The sequence below is a fragment of the Rissa tridactyla genome, chromosome 4 (assembly GCF_028500815.1).
Source record: "Rissa tridactyla isolate bRisTri1 chromosome 4, bRisTri1.patW.cur.20221130, whole genome shotgun sequence".
NCBI classification, from domain to species: Eukaryota; Metazoa; Chordata; class Aves; order Charadriiformes; family Laridae; genus Rissa; species Rissa tridactyla.
The window spans coordinates 80381372-80403897 of record NC_071469.1 but is presented as its reverse complement, the minus strand read 5'-3'; the positions used below and the strand labels follow the sequence as shown (position 1 = coordinate 80403897).

At 41.6% G+C, this 22526-nt stretch overlaps 1 protein-coding gene across 1 annotated transcript; it reads right to left on the bottom strand.

Annotated features, from left to right (window-relative positions):
- Positions 1–271: 271 nt before the first annotated feature.
- Positions 272–20896, bottom strand: SHCBP1 (SHC binding and spindle associated 1). Its single transcript, XM_054199455.1, has 13 exons — positions 20770–20896; positions 18341–18511; positions 17619–17734; positions 16460–16668; positions 15292–15384; positions 12444–12677; positions 12174–12342; positions 10778–10898; positions 7693–7824; positions 6654–6772; positions 5807–5893; positions 5315–5456; positions 272–2339 (listed from the first exon to the last, which is right to left on the bottom strand). Exons 1-13 carry the CDS (start codon positions 20888–20890, stop codon positions 2020–2022), a joined length of 2034 nt encoding a protein of 677 aa, XP_054055430.1. The 5' UTR covers positions 20891–20896; the 3' UTR covers positions 272–2019.
- Positions 20897–22526: the final 1630 nt, after the last annotated feature.

Below are 22526 nucleotides of genomic sequence, written 5' to 3'. Positions count from 1 at the left end.
ATTGGAAGGACAAAACTCAGATGAGAAGGCTCCATTCAAACCTCAGTCCCTTGAGGCTCAAATGTCATCAAGAACTTAAATACAATTTTATCGTACAATTCCTGCACAAAGGAAATGGCTGGAAGTTGTACTAGCAGCCTCATCTTTTCACATTTTGCTCCTTGACCTACTAACAACCTGCACAATAGAATCACTGTTGGCATCTGGCACAGGAACAGGCAAAACTGTGCTGGTATTGAAAGCAGAGCTATATTTTTATTGGTATCTTCATAAATGTAAAGCTGATTTTTTTTAAAAAAGGGAGATAGGAGGCTGTCAAGAGATAAGCCAGGCTTAAAATGAAATGCAAGAGAAAGATGCTACCTACACATCATGAAGGCAGCTTGCTCAGGAGAACTACGGTTTTGAAAAAGATGAGAGGAAAGAACCACAAAATTAGGTTTTAGCCCCAGACCTTTAATAAGGATTACACTTGGGAAACAAAGTCTAACATGAAAGCATGAGACATGGCACATGACCTGATGAATAGCTTAAGATACTAAACTACTGCCAGTTTTAGCATTACACTTTCACTTAACTCAAGTATTTCTTTAAAGTCACTAAGTGGCAAGCATTTATGAGTTTGTGCATGCTGAGATACTGCAATAGCATTTTTGTTCATCAAAACGCAAGGTTTAGTCCTGAAGTCAAGTGTCCTGAGCAGAACAAAAACAGAAGCAGTGGGCTAGGAAAGCTGCAATGAATTCTGTGGTTCACATAATGGAAAAAAAATGCTTGTAAATCACAACTTTCTCTTTTCCTTTCTATCAGCTGCTCACACTAAAACAAAACACGTACAGAAGTGAATTTTGATTGTCATCTCAATTTAATAAGTCAATGTTTCATAGGACATCCTGAATCACTTAGGAGTTAGTATTTTCCTACATACATTTCACACACCAGTTCAAAAACTGACCTATAACTCTTGAAGACAGTACAAAATTTTGAAGAAGGCATCTAGGTTTGTAATTAAAAATCTGAGAGGCACTGAGTAGGAAGAGTTGTCATTCAGGCAGTCCTTCCAATTTTTCCCCTCAAGTAAAAACTAATTATGTGCAACAGTGAGCCACTGAAGTGCCTTTGTTTTAATGAATGTTCTACAGCTGTGGGCTGATAAGATTGCAGTGGAAAGTAATTCTTAAAAGTTTTCCATTCATTTCCAAAGCAGCTGCTACAAGTGGCATACAGTTTTAAAAATTTTAGAATAATGCACTGAAAGGTACAGTATGAATACCACTCATTGGCAGAGAGACATCTATTTTGATTTCTCTTTCTTCAGATTAACAGAGCATGGTTAGATGCTGTCCTCCCTAAGGAAAATGTGCACTGGTAGCTGTTGGAAGTAAACAGCCGGGCACAGAAAGACAAAGAAAGCTGAATGATGCTACCCTTCCAAATGCTAAGTTTTCTAGAAAATGCTTCAAGTAGGAAAAATGGCAGCCAACCACTACATTCCTAAGGAAGAGCATTTGACTAGCTTCTGTTCAATGTAAAAAATTAAGAAGTATGACAATCTTTTATAGGAGTCAGATGCAGACTAATGACACTTTAAATAAATATGGAGGAAGATATACCACTAATTGCTGCACATTTGTTGTTCACTTTTCCATGAAGAGCCCTATCTGCCATTTTCTTTCTTTGAAGAATTTTTTTTTTTTTTTTTTTTTTTTTTTTTTTTTTTTTTTTTTACAATGAGAAGTTAAATAAATACACTTAAAAAATTCATCAGAGAGCTAGCAAAGAAGCAGCATGTGGATTAGCAGAATACATGCAGTCTCCATGCTACAGTTCTGTTTTCCAGCATGTTATCCATACTTGCAGCAAGGAAGCAAAGTTTCCAGATGCAATATATATATACTATTAATAAATATTTGTCACATCTTAGTAAGATTATGGAAGGCTAATGGAACAGTGAAAGTAGCAGTGAAAATAACAGCTTGTGCAAATGCCTTATTGCAATGCCATTAGGAGTCAAGACAGTCAGAAAAGGAAGGTACCAAAGCTTCCTTTCCCATTCCATTTGAACTGATTGCCCACAATAGAAACAAACATTTCCTGTGACATTAAGTTGTCATCAGCTTCTGTGATTCCCAGTTCACTCAGTCTTTTCTTGTGCATCTGGCTCTTTTTCGCAGAAGTAGCTCCGAGTTCATTTGTAATTTCATAATTGCCTTCAGTTTGTTCAGAAATCCCAGCTTGCTCATAAAGGTCCAACTCATCAGTTACACATTCAGGTACTTCTTGCCTGAAGCCCCCTGCACAGGCTGTCCCATCACCTGCCCGGGTAGGCTGTATATACCCTAAGTTGGGAAACAATAAGGATGTCATCAACAATCACACAAAGCAGCCAAATAATTTTAAATGCCTGAAATGAAATTTTCTTCAGTCTTAACATTTTCAGCTCATCCCACTCACTTTTTGGATAACTACTTAGTAATAGCCACGTATTCCAAATACACTGTAAGATGCTTAAGGAAAAGGTTTCTTCTTGAGATGACTTCAAGTTGCCAAGTGATAGTGATATTAGAGAACACTAGAGTGGGTTCACACATTGAACTTCCTAATTGTTCTTCTTGAATAAGACATAATGTGAGAAATACAGTTGTCACATTTTATTTACTGCAGAGAAAAAAATTCTGTACTGGGAGCATGTCTCAGCTCTAATGCCCAAAAGAAAAAATGAGCAGAGAATTATCATCAACCAGAAAAGCTGTATGAGAAGCCATATCTGCTTTCTTGCTGATCATAGAATCTTCATGGTTGGAAAGGACCTATGAGATCATCCAGTCCAACCATACACACACAAAAAAACCCCTACAATCTCTGCCACTAGAGCATGCCCTGAAGTGCCAAATCTACACGTTTCTTAAACACCTCCAGGGATGGTGACTCAACCACCTCCCTGGGCAGGCTGTTCCAGTGCCTGACCACTCTTTCAGTAAAGTAATTCTTCCTTATCTCTAATCTAAACCTCCCCTGCTGCAACTTCAGACCATTTCCTCTGGTCCTGTCATTATTCACCTGGGAGAAGAGGCCAACACCCACCTCTCTCCAACCTCCTTTCAGGTAGATGTAGAGGGCAATGAGGTCTCCCCTCAGCCTCCTCTTCTCCTAACTAAACACGCCCAGCTCCCTCAGCCTCTCCTCATAAGACTTGGTCTCCAGACCCCTCACCAGCCTGGTAGCTCTCCTCTGGACACGCTCCAGCACTTCAATGTCCCTCTTGTACAGAGGGGCCCAGAACTGAACACAGTACTCGAGGTGAGGCCTCACCAGTGCCAAGTACAGAGGCACGATCCCTTCCCTGCTCCTGCTGGCCACGCTATTCCTGATACGAGCCAGAATGCTGTTGGCCTTCTTGGTCACCTGGGCACACTGCTGGCTCATGTTAAGCTGGCCGTCCACCAGCACGCCCAAGTCCTTTTCTGCTGGGCAGCTTTCCAGCCACTCTGCCCCAAGCCTGTAGCGTTGCTTGGGGTTGTTGTGACCAAAATGCAGGACCCGGCACTTGGCCTTATTAAACCTCATACAGTTGGCCTTGGCCCATCGATCCAGCCTGTCCAGGTCCCTCTGTAGAGCCTTCCTACCCTCAAGCAGATCAACTCTCCCACCTAGCTTGGTGTCATCTGCAAACTTACTGAGGGTGCACTCAATCCCCTCGTCCAGATCATCGATAAAGATATTAAACAAAACTGGCCCCAAAACTGAGCCCTGAGGGACACCGCTGGTGACCGGCCGCCAAGAAAGTTTCACCCCATTAATCACAACTCCCTGGGCACGGCCATCCAGCCAGTTTTTAACCCAGCAACGGGTACATTTGTCTATGCCGTGATTCGCCAGCTTCTCCAGGAGAATGCTGTGGGGGACGGTGTCAAAGACCTTACCAAAGTCCAGATAGACAATGTCCACAGCCTTCCCCGTGTCCAGAACCCCAGGGGTCACATGGTCATAGAAAGAGATCAGGTTGGTTAAGCAGGACCTCCCTTTCCTAAACCCACGCTGGCTGGCCCTGATCCCTTGGCTGCCCTGCACTTGCCGTGAGAGCGCACTCAAGATGATCCTCTCCATGATCTCTCCTGGTACCAAGGTCAGCCTGACAGGCCTATAGTTCCCCAGATCCTCCTTCCGACCCTTCTTGTAGATGGGCGTCACATTAGCCACCCTCCAGTCATCTGGTACCTCCCCTGTTGACCAGGATTGTTGATAAATGATGGAGAGAGGCTTAGTGAGCTCTCCCGCCAGCTCCCTGAGTACTCTTGGGTGAATCCCATCCGGCCCCATAGACTTATGTGTGTCTAGGTGCAGAAGCAGATCACTAACTACTTCCTCCTGGATTATGGGTGGGTTGTTCTGCTCTCCATCCTTATCTTCCAGCTCAGGAGGCTGAAAACCCTGGGGATAGCTAGTCTGACTGTTGAAGACAGAGGCAAAGAAGTATCTCAGCCTTCTCCTTGTCCTTGGTTGCAACTTCCCCCCCTGCATCGAGTAAGGGATGGAGATTCTCCCTGACTCTCTTTTTGTTGATGTATTTATAAAAACTTTTTTTGTTGTCCTTTATGTTAGTGGCCAAGTTGAACTCCAGCTGGGCTTTTGCCTTCCTAATTTTCTCTCTGTATAACCTAATGAGATCTCCGTACTCCTCCTGAGTTGCCTGTCCCTTCTTCCAAAGGTGGTAAACCCTCCTTTTATTCCTAAGTCCCATCAAAAGCTCCTTGTTCATCCAGGCTGGCCATTTTCCCCGCCCTTTAATCTTGCGACACCTGGGGACAGCCTGCTCCTGGGCCTTTAAGATTTCCCTCTTGAAGAGCATCCAAGCCTTCCTGGACCCCTTTGCTCTTCAAGACTATCTCTCAAGGGACTCTCTCAACCAGTGTTCTGAACAGGCCAAAGTCCGCCCTCCGGAAGTCCAAGGTGGAGGTTTTGCTAACCCCACTCCTTACATCACTATGAATTGAATTGATCACTCTTTTTTCCTGTATGACCCAAGGAGGCCAGTCATACAGGCTTAGTAGGGAGCACAGATCAGGTACGTAAGGACTTTACGATGGAAGCACACGCACACCATGAAGCACAGACAATCACAGTATTTCTCTGCAGCAAGTTCACCCTTTAGGAAATTCCAGTGTTCTGAGAGTTACGAAAATTTATTTCGGCTAAATCAATCTAGGCATTATTAGAAAAATTTAAGAGACTTGATTATGAGTTATGCAATCCAAAAACCTGGGTATACTAGATGTACGAGTTCTAGGACTTTCTTCTAGGAAGACAAAAATACCTTTTGTTATGTCTGCTGAAGCATCCTTTACATCAGAGGGCATTGTTGGTCTAACCAGAACCACACCATATCCTTCATTATTATGGATCACATTATTGACCATGGTGATCTTGGGAATGTCGTAATGTTCATCTAAGAAGTTCTAGATCAAAGAAACAGAAGCCCAACGTGTTATGTCCAGCTAAAGGGATGCAAAATATTCAGTTTTAGGTAGAATGAGTTCTATACATTGGCTAGAATTTTATTATATGCCTATACAAGTGACATTGCAAAAGGTATTTTCTTTCTGGCAGATAGGAAACAAAACAAATATACTGCTTTGGTGGACCAACCCAAGGAAAACAAGTACCATTATTAGCATCATCATATGTGACATAGAAGAGTTCTACCATAAGGCAATAAGGTTATAAGCCAATCTAAATGCAAGTTATTTGCATTAATTCCAGCAGCTATAAGTTTTTGAAAAACAAGTACATTCTGCCTTGAACTGACCTTTATAAGTATTCCCTCTTTGCAGTGGTGTATGCCATTGTCTAACAGGGTGCACGTACTACCTGGATATATTTCCACACCAGCACCCTACAAGATAAAATTGATAGCAGTTCACAAACTGTTCGGACACATTTCCAACTTAACTTGACAAGTCCATTGCAGATCTTTGTGTTCATCTACCAGTTTGCACAACACAAAATTATTGTACCACTTCAGCTTCACGGCTTTGTTAACCAACTTAAGCAGCAATACTCAAGGTTGAGGCCCCATGGATAATATTATTGCCAGCAGTCCATAAAAGCTCTGGTAAAGAGTAATTGTAAAGCCTTGCATTACTTTCTTCTTCTTTAGTGATCCACCCCAACGCCCAAAGCCCCATCATTCTTTGACATGTCCTAATCAGAGTTCAAATCTGTGTTCATCATCCTTCTGTAAGAATCAATGGACAAGGCATTCAAAAAGGGCATTTCATTTGCAGAAAAAAATGCAAGGTTTAATGAGAAAATTATTTATGATCAGAGAAAACAAAATCACTTTAAACGTATTGCAGGACATGAATCAGTCCAGCAATACAGCAATGATTATTCCACAGATGCCCCCTGTTACTACATTATTTTCATATCATTGCACACAAATCAGCATGAGACACTTCACTAGATACTATTGGAGGCTACAAACCCCTGGGACAAATCTTTTTAGCTCAGTAACATGTAACTGTCCAAAATGAATTTGTAAAGGTTCTCTCATGAGCAACAGAAGTCACCCCCTTAGTGACCGTTATTACCTCTAAGCAGAAACCTTTATTTTAATTTAGCAAAATAAGCCAGACTTAAGAGTTTGTTTGTACCTTGGCACCATACAGATCTGAGTGTTTCATTACTAGCTCAGCTGATGTTCGTACTGTTATGCCTGTAGTTTCACATTGTAACACACAATTCTCCAAGGTGGTTTTCCCATGATGGACATCTACATACACAGAGAACAAATATTGTTAAATGAACCACTTATACAAAGGCAAAGCTCTCCTACAGATAGATGGGCTTATAACATTTTTGCAGTGTGATAAAATTACTGTTTTAATTTTATCCTCTACAAGTTGATTTTACTGCTTTGCTTGTGCATGGTTCAAACACATGCTATTTTTCGAGTATAAGCAGGAACACTGCTGCAAGGGGGCACTACTCAAAGATTTGTCTTAGAGGTTTTTTGGCTTTTTTTATTTTTTGAAAGTGACAGCAACTATTCTTTTCATTAAATTCCTAAGAGACTTTTGAATTAATAACATATCAAATACATGTATACAGGTATTAATAAACATTTTTACATGTTTAAAACCAAATGTCTGTTGAGGCAAAGTATTAATTAGCACCTTCTGCAAAGACAGAAAGCCAGGGCCAGTAAGCTCATTGGATACAATTTAGGATTATTTGAGCCTCAGTTTGAATGTGCTATCAACAAAGTTCTACCCTACTTCTACAGCCCGTGCCATTCCTCAATGGAGAGCTGGCTGGGTTCAGTTGCAGCTGAATATCACCGTGGAGGTTCTTTTGTGGAAAGAGGAATTATTTCCTTTTCCAGGCAGCCTGACATAGGCTGTGCAGATGTTCGAGTAATGTTGCCTTAACATCATAAAAATGATCAAGTCAAATGATCTTATCCAAGTATAAGAATAAAACACGATAGCCAAGATAGCTTGAAAACACAAAGAGTAGAAGTTATTTTGATGTCCACATTATAAGCAAGTTAAAAAAAAAAAAAGGGGAAGCCTTGATATTTATACCTGCAGGGCTCCTCTTTACAGTATTTTGTTAAAACTAGTAAACTAACACTGGGTGCCAGGTTTAATTCTAATAGTAACAAAAAGGTCAAGATGCTTTTATACTTACTTAAAATCCCCTCCACAGCATCGTGTTGCACTAACTTCAAACTGGAGATCCTTATATTGGCTCCTGTACAGTCAACAAAGTTGTCTCCTTTCCCTCGTTTTTCTATCACAATATCATCTGGCAGGCCATAGCCTTAAAGCAGAGGTGAAAGATGCAAGTTTGGTGAATAACCGGTCACAGTCAGATGCTCAGCACATAACAGACATTTAAATTAAATAAGGAGGTTTAAAACCTGAGGTCTAATATCATGAATAGGATTTTCCACCAAGTTGCCAGGCTACACCTTACATCCCCTCTATACCAAGGTACTAGCACTCAAAACCAAACTCAAAAGATATGTTACTTGAATGACACACAATAAAACGAAAAGTTGAACAAAAGGATAACTGAGCTCACATTTGCCAAGGCCAAAGTTCTCACACCCAAAAGTTACAACAGAGCAGGGAGATGTGGTAACCAAGGGCACACAGGCACCTGCAGTATGCTTTCAAAGTACAGAAGTTCCCTAGAGCAGGCAGAAGTTCCAAAGAGCATGGAGGAAAAAGCAGTCACCACCACAATACAAGGAAGCAAGTGCACAGGACTTGATGTTGTTGGTAAGCTTCACTCAACTTCCCAATTTAAATGAAACTTGGGTCAAAATTTAATGTTCCTGTGTTACACGAGCTTCCAGATTAAAAAGAAACTTTCACAAGCGTATGCCAACATTGATTTACTAAGCCATCCACAGCTGTCAGCATTCAACCACTTACAGGGAAATTTATGAGCATGTAAAGCTTTTATTGCTTGTCACTGACAAGAATCATGACAAGGAAAGCAATAATGCAACGTCTATTGAAGCAGCACGAGTCCTATCATTTTCTGAAGGCACACACAAACTCAGATAAGAAGTGCCTGAGCAGGAGGCTAGCTTTTAGCCGAGTGCATAAATAAATACTGTAATGTGAAAGTAGAAAGGTTAAAAAAAAGAGGACATTGAACAAGAGTTGCCAGAAAGTTTAAAGACAGCAGATTTAATGCAAAGTTAAGCGATTGATACTATACTATCTAGAAATCTCTTCCCACTGCTACTGATTTATGGTTACCCCTGGGGAGGAGGTGGCATGGGGCAGTTTACTTCCAGTATGTAAAAAGAGAGCACCACAAGACAGCAAATGGCAGATCTAGTTTAACTTCACTAGAGAAAGAGGTTATTATCCAAGGCAAGAATTTTAGGAATAATTGTCCTGAAGACTACCTGCAATTTTTCTAACCGTGCCTTTAGCTTGATCTACACTCACCTCTGAAGCTGCAGCCCTACTAAAAAGGAGGAATCAGGTGACAAGACAAGTAATACAGAAGGAAGGATTCACCTGCTGTCAAGTGGTGTTTAATACACGACATGGTCATGCTATAAGCTCTGCCTGTAAGCTAAGTGACTCCACAGGAGCTAAAGGCAACTGCCATCCAGTAACACTGATCACAGGAACTAGATGGGCTGACGCTACAGGTTTCCATCCAGCTTGAACAACTGCTGTACAAGCAGAAGGGAAGTTCTTAGGTGCCTTTACTACACATTTTTGTCAAGTGTTAAAGTTATCCTTACCATGATTTCCTGCAGCTGCTACTGCTTTAACCATATTTATTTCTTTTAAGCTTTTATTTATCCCCAACTTACTAATCCTCATACTTTCAACCATAGTACTGACTTGCACAGTGGCTAGAAAAAAATAAAAGCTCTACTAAGCAAAGTGTCACTATATCTTTGGTGAGTCACCCCTTCACCCCAAGAAAGACACCAAAATGTCCATCCGCTCAGATTAGTGCCAGTAAAATTTTTCTTGATACTCCTACTTCAAATGTTTTTGGCTGTTACCATTACTATAAGAACTTCTCTAATATGAGTCCATATAAGAGGATTAAATACCCTGACACGTATTTATTATTCAGAGTGGTTAGTACTAAAGATAGATATTCATATGCCTTGGTCCTTAAAATAGAGCAGCTCATTCTTTAATATGTGTGCTGTTTCACCATTTGTATTACTGTTTCCTCAAAACTAGGAAAGCAATCGTCATAAATACCACCCTATAGAATTTTAGAACAATGCTATTTTTGCAGATAAGTAAAGCACTTTATTGAGGTCCTTTATCCTGCAGGTGCATCACCTATCAGCATGTATATCTATATAAATCAAACATACACAAGGGAAAGGTGAGAAACTAACACTAGAGAAGGGCAAGAAAAATAATGTCCAGAACAGCAGGAAATTAAACTCCCAGCCTTTTTCCCATTAAGAAGCTTTGACAAGATAAAAGTGCAGCTAAATAAGCATCTGAACAGCTGCACATGCCCCAGTGATGTACAAACTATTACATTGCAACAGAGTGTGCATGCCTAAAGCAGAGGAATTACACTGAGAAATGAAGAATTAGGAGGAAGAGATAGCAACGTATCCTAGACAAGGCAGAAGAATTTCAAACAAACATTTTGCAAGAAAAATCGAATCCACATATGCTGTGACTGTTTCTGCAGAATAAATACACATATTAAATCAACAGCTCCATCCTCTACCCATGCCCTTCCCATAATGCAGATTCACGTTGGCAGCACCCCCCCCCTTCACTGACATGCAATAAGTGCTATAAACTAAGTTCTAACAGCACTTGGTTCTTTCAATCTGTATTCACCAGTGCCGTACTGGCAATGACTCTCACAGTATACCTCTGAAACAGATTAAGACATGTAAAGAAGAATAAGGACAACTCTCAAGTACTCTTAAGTTAATGGTTCTAAAAACTGAAACCTCTCAGAATGACTTTTGTGCTTCCTAGATTTAAAAAAAAAAAAAATTAACAAGTCCCTCATGTTTCTGTTGAATCCTCTCTGTTATATAGATAACCAGGATTTATCCAGACAAATAGCAGAAATGATGAATTTACCATTTATCAGTAAAATCTGCAGTTTATTTGCAGAAGCAGGAACACTGAAGAAAAAAAGCAAATGCTCCTGCCAAACTCCACAAAAAGTAAATCCTTACGCAGAGCTAGTTTAAGACACTCAGATTACTTTGTTTTAAGGACCTTTATGCTAGCAAACCTTCTACCTTCTAGTTCAACTGAATCAGCAATGCAGAACACGCCATCTACAACATAATGACCAGGACAGATGATGACTGTGTCTCCTTCATAACAGGCATTTACAGCTGCCAGTGGATCATTGTGAAACTGTAAAAGACAAACAATAAAATCAGCTCCTGAAGAATGCTATAAAAATGGATGCGTTTATGCCCTTAAAGCTTGCTTTTCAATTAAATGGTGATGCTTCTGCTTAAAAGAAACCCTTCTTAATGGCACTTGTAATACGTAATTTCTACTTTGAATTCAAGAATCGTAGCACACACTGGACAAAAACAGCCTTAAAACATTCCTTTGATGTTTATGTCATGTCCATTCCCCCATGAGAAAACTGGGGCAGAGAGACAGATTGAAGAGCATATGCACCAGAAAGCAAACCTCAATATGGCCTTGGTTACAGGCCAACATTTGAATTGTGCCTGAAGTGACTTGCCATGATTTACTGAAGAAATAGATGACAGAAGGTAAAGAAAATAAAAACTACAAACAACTCGGCAACTAGATTTGAGCTGGTCTGAACACTGACCTGAGCACCCTTTGCTCCTGGTGCAAGTCACCCCAAGATAGAGTTCAGATATTACAGTGGCAAATGTGGGGTCCACATGGTCCTTTTACTTGCCCAAAGAAGGCAGGCTGATATCCTTCACAAATATTACTGTGGGATTCTGTATTGAAGGATAACAAATAGTAGAGAGAAATTGCACATTTATTGCTTCCCATCAAATTCAAGGGTAAGCATAGTGAGAGCGTTTTTCAATTGCCAAGTCAGAAAATCTGATTTATAGCCCAAAAGTTAATCCAGGACCTTCCCCTGTGGCTCCATTTTGCCCATCTGTAATTCATGAACTTGATCAGAATACAGCAAGCAATTTCATTTGAGCTCAAGGAATCCAGACTGTTCTTAACTGCTGAAGTGGTAAGCCTTGTCTGAATTCACTAAAACTAAACATAACTGCTCCAAAATAAATATATCTCCTACACAGAACTAAAATAACAGAATGACATTTCCTTCTTCAAACTCTAGATCATTATCAGTAGCATCAAAAGACACAGGTACTTCAAAACTAAATATAAGTACTTTACCACGTTTCATTATAGAATTGTTACGGAAAGTTTATCTCATTATTTCCTACACACAGGAAGGAAACTGCTTGTATGGATTACTCAGCAGACACGAATGAATTAAATTATTTATATCATCCAGTCTTACCTACTATTGTTTAAATTACAGTGCTTTTTTTAGACTGACAAAAAATAACACTCTGCAAATGTAGCATTTTGCACATGATAAATTAACTTAGGTCTTCCACGGTGTTTCTTGAGGAGAAAAAAGTATTAGTAGACAGACAATTCCTGTTACTGTACCTGTATTTCTAGCTCTTCACCACAAGATTCAGGGCAAAGTTTGTCCCTTATCAATGACTGCAGCAGACTTGCCATCAAGCTTGAGGATACGACGTGAGTGATCTTGGTACCCTTTGGTCTCTGTCCTTTAGCTTGGAGACCACTGTATTTTTGGTAACCAAACACATACCTAAAACAAGGGCAACAAAGTCATCAGTTCTTTCTTCAGTAAAGAACGTCCATGCGTAGTTTCACATATGGCCCTCCTCCTTGCACAAACCCACCAAGTACCTCAGCAGAGGATTCTCAATTAGTTTTAGTTTTTGTTTTAAGTGTTCTATTTTCTCATACAATTTCAGTCCTTCCACCATGGAGACATTTTCTACTTCTGAGTCTGAATCACTGCTTGGTATGCTGTTCCTCACATTCAAAAACTTCCTGTAAAGCTCTTCACATTGAGACAACAAGTTCTGGTAATCAGCTACAAGCCCAGAAGGCACACGGTGTTCAAGGATGTCATAATGCCTGCAATTCAGAGCAAGAGGTCAGTGTCTTTCCCATTTACAATTTTGAAAGATCAAATACAAACCCCAGCAGAACCTGAGGAGTTCTGCATCGGTACTTCAGTCAAGATTTTCTGCAGTCTATATTAACACTGCTCGATTTTTTTGAAAGCAGCAAAACTAAAAATCTGAAGAGACACAAACATATTACTTTCTAAATAGTTGCCCATCCACCTTGAAAGGTTATACACAATTATCAGAAACTCATTCTAAAACAAAGGCATAAGCACAGCTATAAAAACTGGTAAGAATTTAGATGGTAATTAGATATAAAAATTAGCCTATTTTTATGTATTTATTAGAAAAACTGAGAAAATCCTGTCTGAAAAAGAAGAGAAATTCTGTCTGAAAAAGAAAAGAAAATCCTATAATGTGAAGTGTCTATTAGCAACGATCTGAAAAACTGCCTGGACAAAACCACAGCATAAATAAGAAAGAATCATTATCAGCACCAGATGAAGATGTGAAAGCATTGCATAGTAACTTTTTCACCATCCCAAGAGTATCCTCTACAAATTAAATTGCAGGCCAGAAAATGCCAGTTGCATTGCCAAAGTCAGAAAGATGAGGACATCTGCCAGCTAGACGGTGCCAAGCACTCCAGGGCCAATCATGTAAGACCAATCATGGTCACTACAAAAAAGCTGGACAGCAATTAATGATACAAATAAAACAAGATTTAATTATCTCGCACCATTTTTGTAGGGAACCAGTGGAACACAGTATAAATAGCTCTATTCAAGAGGCTACATGAAATAAGGGCAAAGATGTTCCCTCAACTTTCAGAAGTTCTTTAAAAGGTGCACTTAAAGCATGCTGCAAAGAGCAAAAATATCTGTCGTCAGAGCAGTCACTGTCTATGCAGTTCTGATAAACAGGGTGTACAGAAACCCTAAAAACCTCACAAAATTTTGGCAATGGGGTTATCAGAGGCAACAGAGTAAGTCAATGCAGCATGATTAACAGCAGAAGAATTTATAGCAATATAAAATATTTGAAGGAAACTGAAGGTTGGATGTAATTTGGCCCCGAAATGTATACTCTACATTTTAGAGCTGATCACTATGAAAATGCATAAACCTAACTTGTTTTTTCAAGCTTTAGTTAAACAGTTCATACAGCTTTATTTGCCTCAGAAGACTAGTACAACCTATAAAGATACTGTCTGTTCTCATTAAAACAGTGCACAGAAGAGACCTGGAAAGTTTAAAGCATCATATGTTTCCATGCATTGAAGATTAATGTTTTTTCTGAGCTGACACATCTGTGCTTAGATCACAACAGTGGATAGCGCCTACATCAGTGTAGCTTAGAGGACAGGCTTTGTATCAAGCATGGTATGGGAGAATAAGAAAGGATAACATTTACTTTTCTGCTTGAAGACATTGTTTAAGTATTTTGGATTCTTGCTAAAATGGCTGTAAGGCCATGCACAGTGTTAAAAAAAAATAATAAAAACATTATCCCATGGCACATCGTTGTGTTCTAGTTTCATTCCATGCAAAATCTCAGTAAGGCTCCAAAAACTCAACAGAAGAGCCATTCTCCGGAGCCTACAAGTACATACACTTGGGAAACACGTACAGTTTCCATATATAACACTTCCTCCTTATTTGCATGAAAATACAGGCATATCAGAGTCCTCAAATGTCACATTGTGTCCTATTTGAACAAGAGGCTCACAGCCTCCTTTATAGTGTGGGTAGTGATACTAATTTTCTTTGTAAAATACATGCTATATGCTGTATTCTAGCCCATGTAATACTGTATTCTAAATAGCTTCACAGGGTACGTTATAAATATTCACTGATGTAGTTCCCCAGCATCATAGCAGTATCAAACCTGGATCTGAATGACACAGAAAATTCCAGACACTCATGATGCTAAGTTATAGCAAATAAAGAAAAGGAATTGAAAAGTAACTCTCATGAAAGACATAACGAACAGATACTGCATCAACTCCCAGAGGAAAACCTACAGCAAAAAACACTTTTCTATTATTCATTCCAGGTAAATTTTATCGTGTGCTTTGGTTATTTAGCATCCTCAAAAATATAACCACATTGTGTCCTTGCGCAACGCTTCAGTTTCATATGGCAGGACAGCATTTAAATCCACCTTCCTTCAGAAAACTTAATGCAAACTAATCCCACTAGGGAAAGAAATACCCACATTCTTCCTTCAGCATGACCAATTTACAAGTTTTTGTTTACATTCAGTTCCATTCTGATTCTTATTCTATGCCCAGAGGTATCAGAGCATCCCATAGTAACTTTAATTAGGATTGCAATTCCTACACCTGCTATTTGAAGAAGGCTATAGCTGGATTTGGAGCGCCATCTGATGGAAGGTCAAGGATTAGAGGGAAAAACTGAGGGTTCAGAAATCAAGTGGCAACCTCAGTTGCCCTGTCTGTCCTTACAAAATTTTGAGCATCAGACAGTGAATGCTGCCAGAACAAACTTCCTTTGATTTACTAGTGAACAGTTTTCTTTGAAATCTATTTGTCTGTCACTATTCTCACATAACCCTTTCCTGTGTCTGCACCCTGATAATATCAAAGGTGTTGCACTTACAATCTCAGTCGAGGCTCAACACATCGCACAAAGTAATCAAAATCATCCTCCTCCTCCTCGTCCCAGGTCCTCCAAATGCACTGGTAGAAGAACCTTTGGAAGCAAAGCAAGCATTTAAACACACAAAGGAGGCCACATTTATCTGAGCAGAGACAACAGCACTGGAAACACAAATGTAATCAATTTGAGAATTCATCTCAAAGCACCACCTCTCTCCAATTCCATGTTACTATCTTGTAAACTATTTAGTATACGCAGAAGTTATCTTTCTTGTCTGTTGTTCAACTGCATAAAGAATTTTATTTTTTTAAGTTCAAAGTTCGTAACAGCCTGAGTCCCACTGCAGCTAATAGTTGGATTTGAAAACAAGACTTACACCCAAGATCCTGAGACTTTTCAGTTGTTTGGTTTTGGTCAGGCATCCTTCAGCTAAGCTTTCTTTTCCATAACGAATCTGTCACCTCCATCGTTCAAGCTTAGATCTCTACTACTGAGCAATGCTCAACAGTATGAGTGTTTCCTCCTCTTTTCCTCCTGCACCCACCACTTCATAAATACAGCCATTCTCTAGATGGGAAGGTCATTCCTCCTATTTTCACTTTTCATCTAGTCCTACCGCCTATTTGTAGACAGCTTTCAAACAGCATGTAGTACATGAAAGCAAAGGAAATGGAAAAGAGACATGGAGAGAGGATAAAGAAAAAGGAAGTAGTAGTAAGATGTGAACAGACTCCTGAAGAAGAAACAGCAAATTTAGGGGAGAAGGCAAAAATGCAGAAAAACAGAAGAATGAGGGGAAAAAGGAAAAATTCCACCAAAATGTCACAGAGAAGAAAGGAAGACTGCACTAGAGCCAGCAAAATGATACAGCCTAAGGAAACATGGGATGGAGAAGAGAGGGAAAGCAACACAGACCCACACAAACACCTTTTGGCACAGAAAGCAGACAGTAAGCTGCAGATAAACATACCTTGTGATTGTGTGATTACTTGTAGCTGCAGAGGATACCACAGGTTTTCTTTGTGACCAGTCTCCTCAGTAATCAGATTTACTTTGGAAAGGCTTGTGGAGCTGCCAGCATGACCACAAGAACTTGGGGCACCACCCTTTGGGTGCTACCAGAGTGCAATTGTTCAAGACAAAAATTAAACCTTGAGCATTTTCTTACCTGACATGCTCTACAGCTAGTGCTGTTTGATCAAACTCTCCCGACTCGTCATACACAACCCACAGCTCCTGCAGTGGTATCTGACGCTCCTTCAGCTCCAAGAGTTCCTGCATGCACTCCAAGGTAAAGGTGCTAACCTGGGACTCACACAGGAAAGGCTCACTGAGTTGCACAACTGCTTTCAGAGCCGAGTACTCCACATCAACAACCTGTTGGAACAAATAGTTCTTATGATTTCTCTAAGCAGAGCCTTAGATATGGCTGAGGAAGGCTAACATGAAATGTGTAAACCAGCAGGCCATACTGCAAGTACCAGTTGACCCACACAAACCAATGCACATTGCATAGTACAGTGAAGGCAATCCATTCAGCTGAAGTAAAAACCCCAGAATTAAGCTTCTCAGAACCACACATATAGAGCCTTTTCCACATCAAAACTTTGTTCAAATCCCTCATAACACTCCAGCCAGTAAGTTGCTTCCCTGTTCTGGTCTTTTGTTTTTTTAAGAAACAGGCAAAAGCAGTATCCTCAGACTCAGACAAATCAATACCTTACAGTCCTCAGGGACTCCTTTGGGGCTCATTTTTCAAAGTGCCCACAAGACACAAACAATCCAAAGAGGCAGTCTGGGCCACTGAAAACCATTTTGTTACTAACTGGTCGGAAACGCTGAGAGGGTATAAAGTTTTGCCCTTTTCAAATATGTAGTGGAACTCTAAGTGTGGACATCCAAGGTTTTCACAAAGATGTATAAGTTGGACATTGTGAGACCTAGAAGAGGAATATCCCAAAGCAGCAGTACTCAATGTGTCTGTGACAGGAGTATGCAATGCAGAAGAGCGCCCACAGTAGCAAAGTGGGTTAGAAGGAAGACTTTTATTGATTAAAAACACTGACAAATGATCAGAGCCTGATATTTGAAAAGACTGTATTACAACAGCCAGCTCTGGAGCAAGTACACCAGTGCACAAGACACACATTGTTTCAGAACAAGGCTTCCTTTGAAAGAAATGCCTATTGCTCTAATTGCCAGTGATGACTAGAAATTAAAACTTTACTATCTTCTACCAGCTCATAAACTTCATAGGTAAATGACCTGTTACAGATTTAAATAATATAAATTGGAGACAAATGCCTGAACAACTGCATTCCATTTACCTCAACAAGGACCTCAAACACATTAGTGCGCCAAACTGCCTGCCATCCAGATGGTTCAAGGACCTTCTCCAGGTACTCAGCTGTGAATTCTTTCACCTCAGAAGCTTTGCAGTCAGCTAAAAAGAAATTGAAGACCGTGCATTTATGCAAGAGAAGAAAGAAAAGTCCTCCAGATCATTGGAAAATGGAAGTCACCACAGTTGAAATGTTCCTCTACCACACCTAACGTTGGATTTAATTCTCTTTTGCTCATAACTGCCAGATTTTTGCTGTCTCTCTCAGTACTTAGACAGCTGAAGTGTCATCTGTTTTATGCTTCCCTGGAAGAAGAGATCCAGTATTCAGCCTTCCAGGTACTGAAGATTTCAGTGCCAGCAGGATTAAACAGCTAATCTGTGCCTTATCTTAAACAGTCTTACTACACACAAAAAAGTTCTGGCAATATCAGTTAAAACAACGCACAGAATCTGATATTAGCACCTTTTCCTTTCAATCATTCAGATTCTATTTACTTTTATTAAAACCATTTCCTCCTGGTCCACCAGCTAGAGCAGCTGAGGTTACAGCATAAGTGATTGCAGTACACAACATCTTTTCTAGTCCTCATTATTAAGAGCATCTCACAGTTTAACATGAAATTGACTCCATTTAAACTGGATCATTTAAGCAGACACTACAAGAATCCTGACTACATGTTCCTTTTCTACTAAGAAATTACTTACCCAAAATGTAATCCTGGTAAGCTTTAAATCGCTCATAAAACAAAAGGTGATCGGTGTGAAAAATATCTGGAAAAAGGACATTCCCATCTGGCACAATCCTTCCTAAAGCAGTCCCTGGTTTGTCACGACTGCCATAATCACTACAGGAATCATCATCTTCCTGGAGCAGATCTGGGGAGAGGAGTAGGAACAAAGCAAACCCCACAAACTGTCAGTTCAATTCAATCATCATTCACTCCTCTATTCCCAAAGAATTCCTCTTCAGACCAAGATCTATCATGAACCTGCTTTCTACAACACATCTTAAATTATGCTTGGTCAAGTGACTAACTTGGTCGCTTGCTCTCTTCTTCAGACTATTCACCCTGTGCCAAAAGAGGATCTTCCTCTTTGTTGACACCTGCTCTCAGCTGCAGTTACACGCCAATTTACTTTGTTCTATATGCAAGATCTAAAATGCTTTAAGTAATATATGACCCATTCCTATACATATTATGCCTTGTTAGTATGCTGCCTGCAGCACCCAGATGTGATATCAAGCAATAATTCAAATGATTTTTGAACATGTATAAAAATCAGCTGATCTCGCACACAACTGATACAAAATAATGCACAGAATTACTGTGAGCAAAGAGCAAAATATAAGTAAGAAGTATGATAAAACTGCAGATACTAGTCTCAGCTAAAGATGCATTTTCACAGTTGCCCATTCCTTCTCTTATGTCTTTCCCTGTTCTTCGGTACAAACATTCTTTTTGTATTTTAATAAACTAACGAATAACAAAGTCTCCACACCTGAAGGCTCCACGGAAATTCCAAGCAACATATTTACATAGAAGGAACACAGCGTTGTAATTTTTAGCCCACTTAAATAGGCATTGGCTGATTCTTTACTTTGAAGGGCTTGATGCAATGATAGCAGCCCTTTAGAAATCTTCAAAAAAGTGCCTCCACTTGTGTTTTCACTACAAACTCAGTCACTGTTGGGTTTAGAGTGCCTCACAGGCCTGGTCCTCCATAAGTTCAGAAAATATTAGAGACATCTGCAGTAAACCAAGGGTGCTGATTTGGGTCTTCCCTCACCCCCTCTTCATTAATGTAACAGTTCAAGACACCCTCATAGTCCCTAACCTAATTCTTTAATAATCCATAGGCCTCTGCATTTTCATTAGGCTCCAGTCTGACCTTTACTAAAACTAAAATAAAATAAAATAAAATCACATTCTATTTCTAACACAAGAAAGCTAGCAGTTTTGACCTCAACTTTGCTAACTTTCTTACACATCTGGGGCCAAACTCAATCAACAAAACTAAAGTCAGCACCAGTGTATGAGCCAATTACAAGTGCTTAACCAACACAATTTTTCTTTGTAGCAGAACCACTGTAATATCATGTAAATAAATAAAATGAAAAGGTGATTTTAATCATCAAGTATGATTTATGAAATATTTGAAAATATTCCTGTAAAACCATAGTTCTGTTATATGCATGCTGTAAATAAGGTATTTTTTTTTCCTACACACCCATAATCAAATCCAGCAACTATGACAGCAGTACCCTTTACAAGCATACCATGAATTCCAAAGCACAGCATATACCCAGAATAAGCCATTTAATTTAGCTTGCTCTTTGTTTATAAACTGCAAGCCTATAAACACATATCAATAGTGACCTGGCAGTGAGCAATGACACTCAGTAGATACTAAAAGCACCAATATTGCGCTACTAAGGCAGAGGGCAGGGGAGTCACTTCCAGGAAAACATTTTTTCCTCTGTCAGTATCGCAAACACATACATGTTCCTGAACGCAGATTTAGACGTCTGCCGTATGCGCCCGAGACACACACGGTAAGATCATAATCAAAAGGGGAAAAGAAATAAATTGCTTTACTGTGTTTATTTCCAAAGACACCCCAACGTCCCCTCGCAGGGCACGATTTCTAGCCCGGTGCCAGCCCCGCGCGCCAGCAGCCTTACGAACCGGTTCGGCCCCGGGCACCGCAGCCTCCGCGCCGGCGCCTGCACGGCGGCGGAGTGGGTACAGGAAACGTTTTCCCCGTAAGGGCGGCCAAGCAGCAGTACAGGCTGCCCAGAGAGGCCGTGCTATCTCTGTCCGTGGAGGTATTCGAGCCCCGGCCGGAGCCGCTCCGAGCGGTCTGGTCTGATCTCACATCCCCTCGCCCCGCAGCCTCCAGCGTGGGGGCTGGAGCCGGGCTCCGGCCGGGCAAACCGCGCGTCCCTGCCTGCACTGCCCTAGACCAGGGCGGATGGTGCCAGCGGACTTTCCGCGGCGGGACGGCCCCGCGCTGGCCCCTCAACGCCTCTCCGGCCGGGCAGGCGGGGAAGCGGGCAGCGGCAGAACCGGGCCGTAGGTGGCTCCGCATCACCCCTCCCCATGAGGCGGCCGCCCGGGACAGGCAACCCCTACCTGGCTTCGCCTCCTCGGCGCGCTCCTGCGAGCCAGCGCTGCCCACGGCCGGCAGCGGAGCCAGGCCTTCACCCCGCGGCCCCTCCGCCTCAGCGCGCCCCGGTAACGCCGATTCCGCCATTCTACCCGCGCGGCTCCGCCCGCTGCAATTTCAAACTTCCCCGGCAGCTAACCGGCACGGGCACCGCCCGCCCTGATTGGCCAGCGGCGGCCGCGGGCGGGAGCGGCCGCAAGAGGCGGGCGGCGGCGGGGCCGTTGTGCGGCAGTGTCCGCCGGCGCCTCCTCGCGGCTTGGGCTTGGCCTCGGGTCGGGCTCGTAGCGAGGCTGTGGCGCTGCCCCGCCGGGAGTTCCCGTTACCCGGGAACTGTGACCGGTCCGCTGCCGTTTTGCAGAAGTCTGGCCGGGCTCCCTCTGGAGCGGGGTGGCGGCCGGAACGGTCGGAAACGGAAAAGAATGCGTAAAACCTCCCGCCTGCCGGTCACAGCTCAACCGATAAATCGGGTCCGTTCTTAGTAGACAAAAGCCAGAAGCGCCGGCAGGGACGGGCAGCGCCTCTCCAAAGCAGAGCCGTGTTCCCAACGGTGTTCCTGTCCCTACGGAACGGGGTTTCCGCTGCGCTCTGAGAGAAGGACCAGTCAAGTTCAGTTGGCCAACAAGGCCAGTTCATGGCCGTATAAACGTAAAAAACCCCAAAACAATCCTGCTTCCCCCCCAAAAAACCCCACAACCAACCACCACCAAACCATAATTCACTGAATGACTTCCTCACGTAACTGCAGAAAGACCTGTGTTGCTTTTAGGTCTAATCAGTTGCTACACAGCAGGCACCTCATCACAGTTTAAAGGATAGGTCTTTTCCTTCTGAATTTCTCAGTGCTTTCAACTTTGTGTCTCAGCCATCTTAGCACAAGCATCTCTCATTTCTGTCTTGACATCTCCTCAGAATCTGTTTCACAACCCAGCTCTCCTTTTCAGGAGGTTTGTGTTTTGAGCTCTGTTACCACAAATGCCAATAAGGATTAAAGTCAAAATGATGTAAGTACAGTTGAGCTAAGTGGTTGGAATATTAGTGTTTAACTGAGCAGATATTTAGCAAAGACAAGGTGACTGCAGGTCATTACGGGATCTGGGGACAGGCAGGAACTAAAGAAAGAAAAAAAACCCTCAAGATGGTGCAGGAAGCAATGCAGCCCTCTGCACACTGCAGTTCAGAAGCAGCAGAGGAAAAGTGTCCTGTGGCAGAAGACAACCAGGCAGATGCGAGGTGGTACAGACTGTGTACCTCTGCTGGGGCTGCAGGTGAGTGTGTGGGACGTGCTCCTGGCAATTCAATCGTTTCAGATCAACACAACACAAAACCTGGGTTTGACCTGTATTAGCACCACAGGCTGTTGGTGTTATCAACAAGTGTAACAGTACACAGTACAAATGTGAAATCAGGAAGCATTCATTTCTCCTCCAAACAATGGCTATTTTTAAATGGGTTTCGAAACAATTGCTTCAAAACATAAATGGCCACGAGGGGGCTGCCTTAGATTCCTAACGACATGATTAAACAGCTGCCAGCTTAGAGCTTCTTCATGTTTACTTTCCAAATATGAATGGCTTTTGCTGCAGCAGCACGATGCCTACAGCAGTTTACACAATCAGGGTAAACCAAGATTCATCCCTACTTTACAAGAGTCTGAGTTGCTGTAGGTCCATCATAAACCCAGAAGAAAAGAGAGTATCTTAGTCCCTGAGACTTTTCTGCAGTA

Coding starts and splice junctions, on each gene's coding strand:
- SHCBP1 (XM_054199455.1), bottom strand. CDS start 20,890: ATGGCGGAATCGGCGTTACCGGGGCGCGCTGAGGCGGAGGGGCCGCGG. Junction 15,385..16,459: donor CTAGCTGTAGAGCATGTCAG/GTAAGAAAATGC, acceptor TTGCTTCCAAAG/GTTCTTCTACCAGTGCATTT. Junction 5,894..6,653: donor CAGATCTGTATGGTGCCAAG/GTACAAACAAAC, acceptor TTTATCTTGTAG/GGTGCTGGTGTGGAAATATA.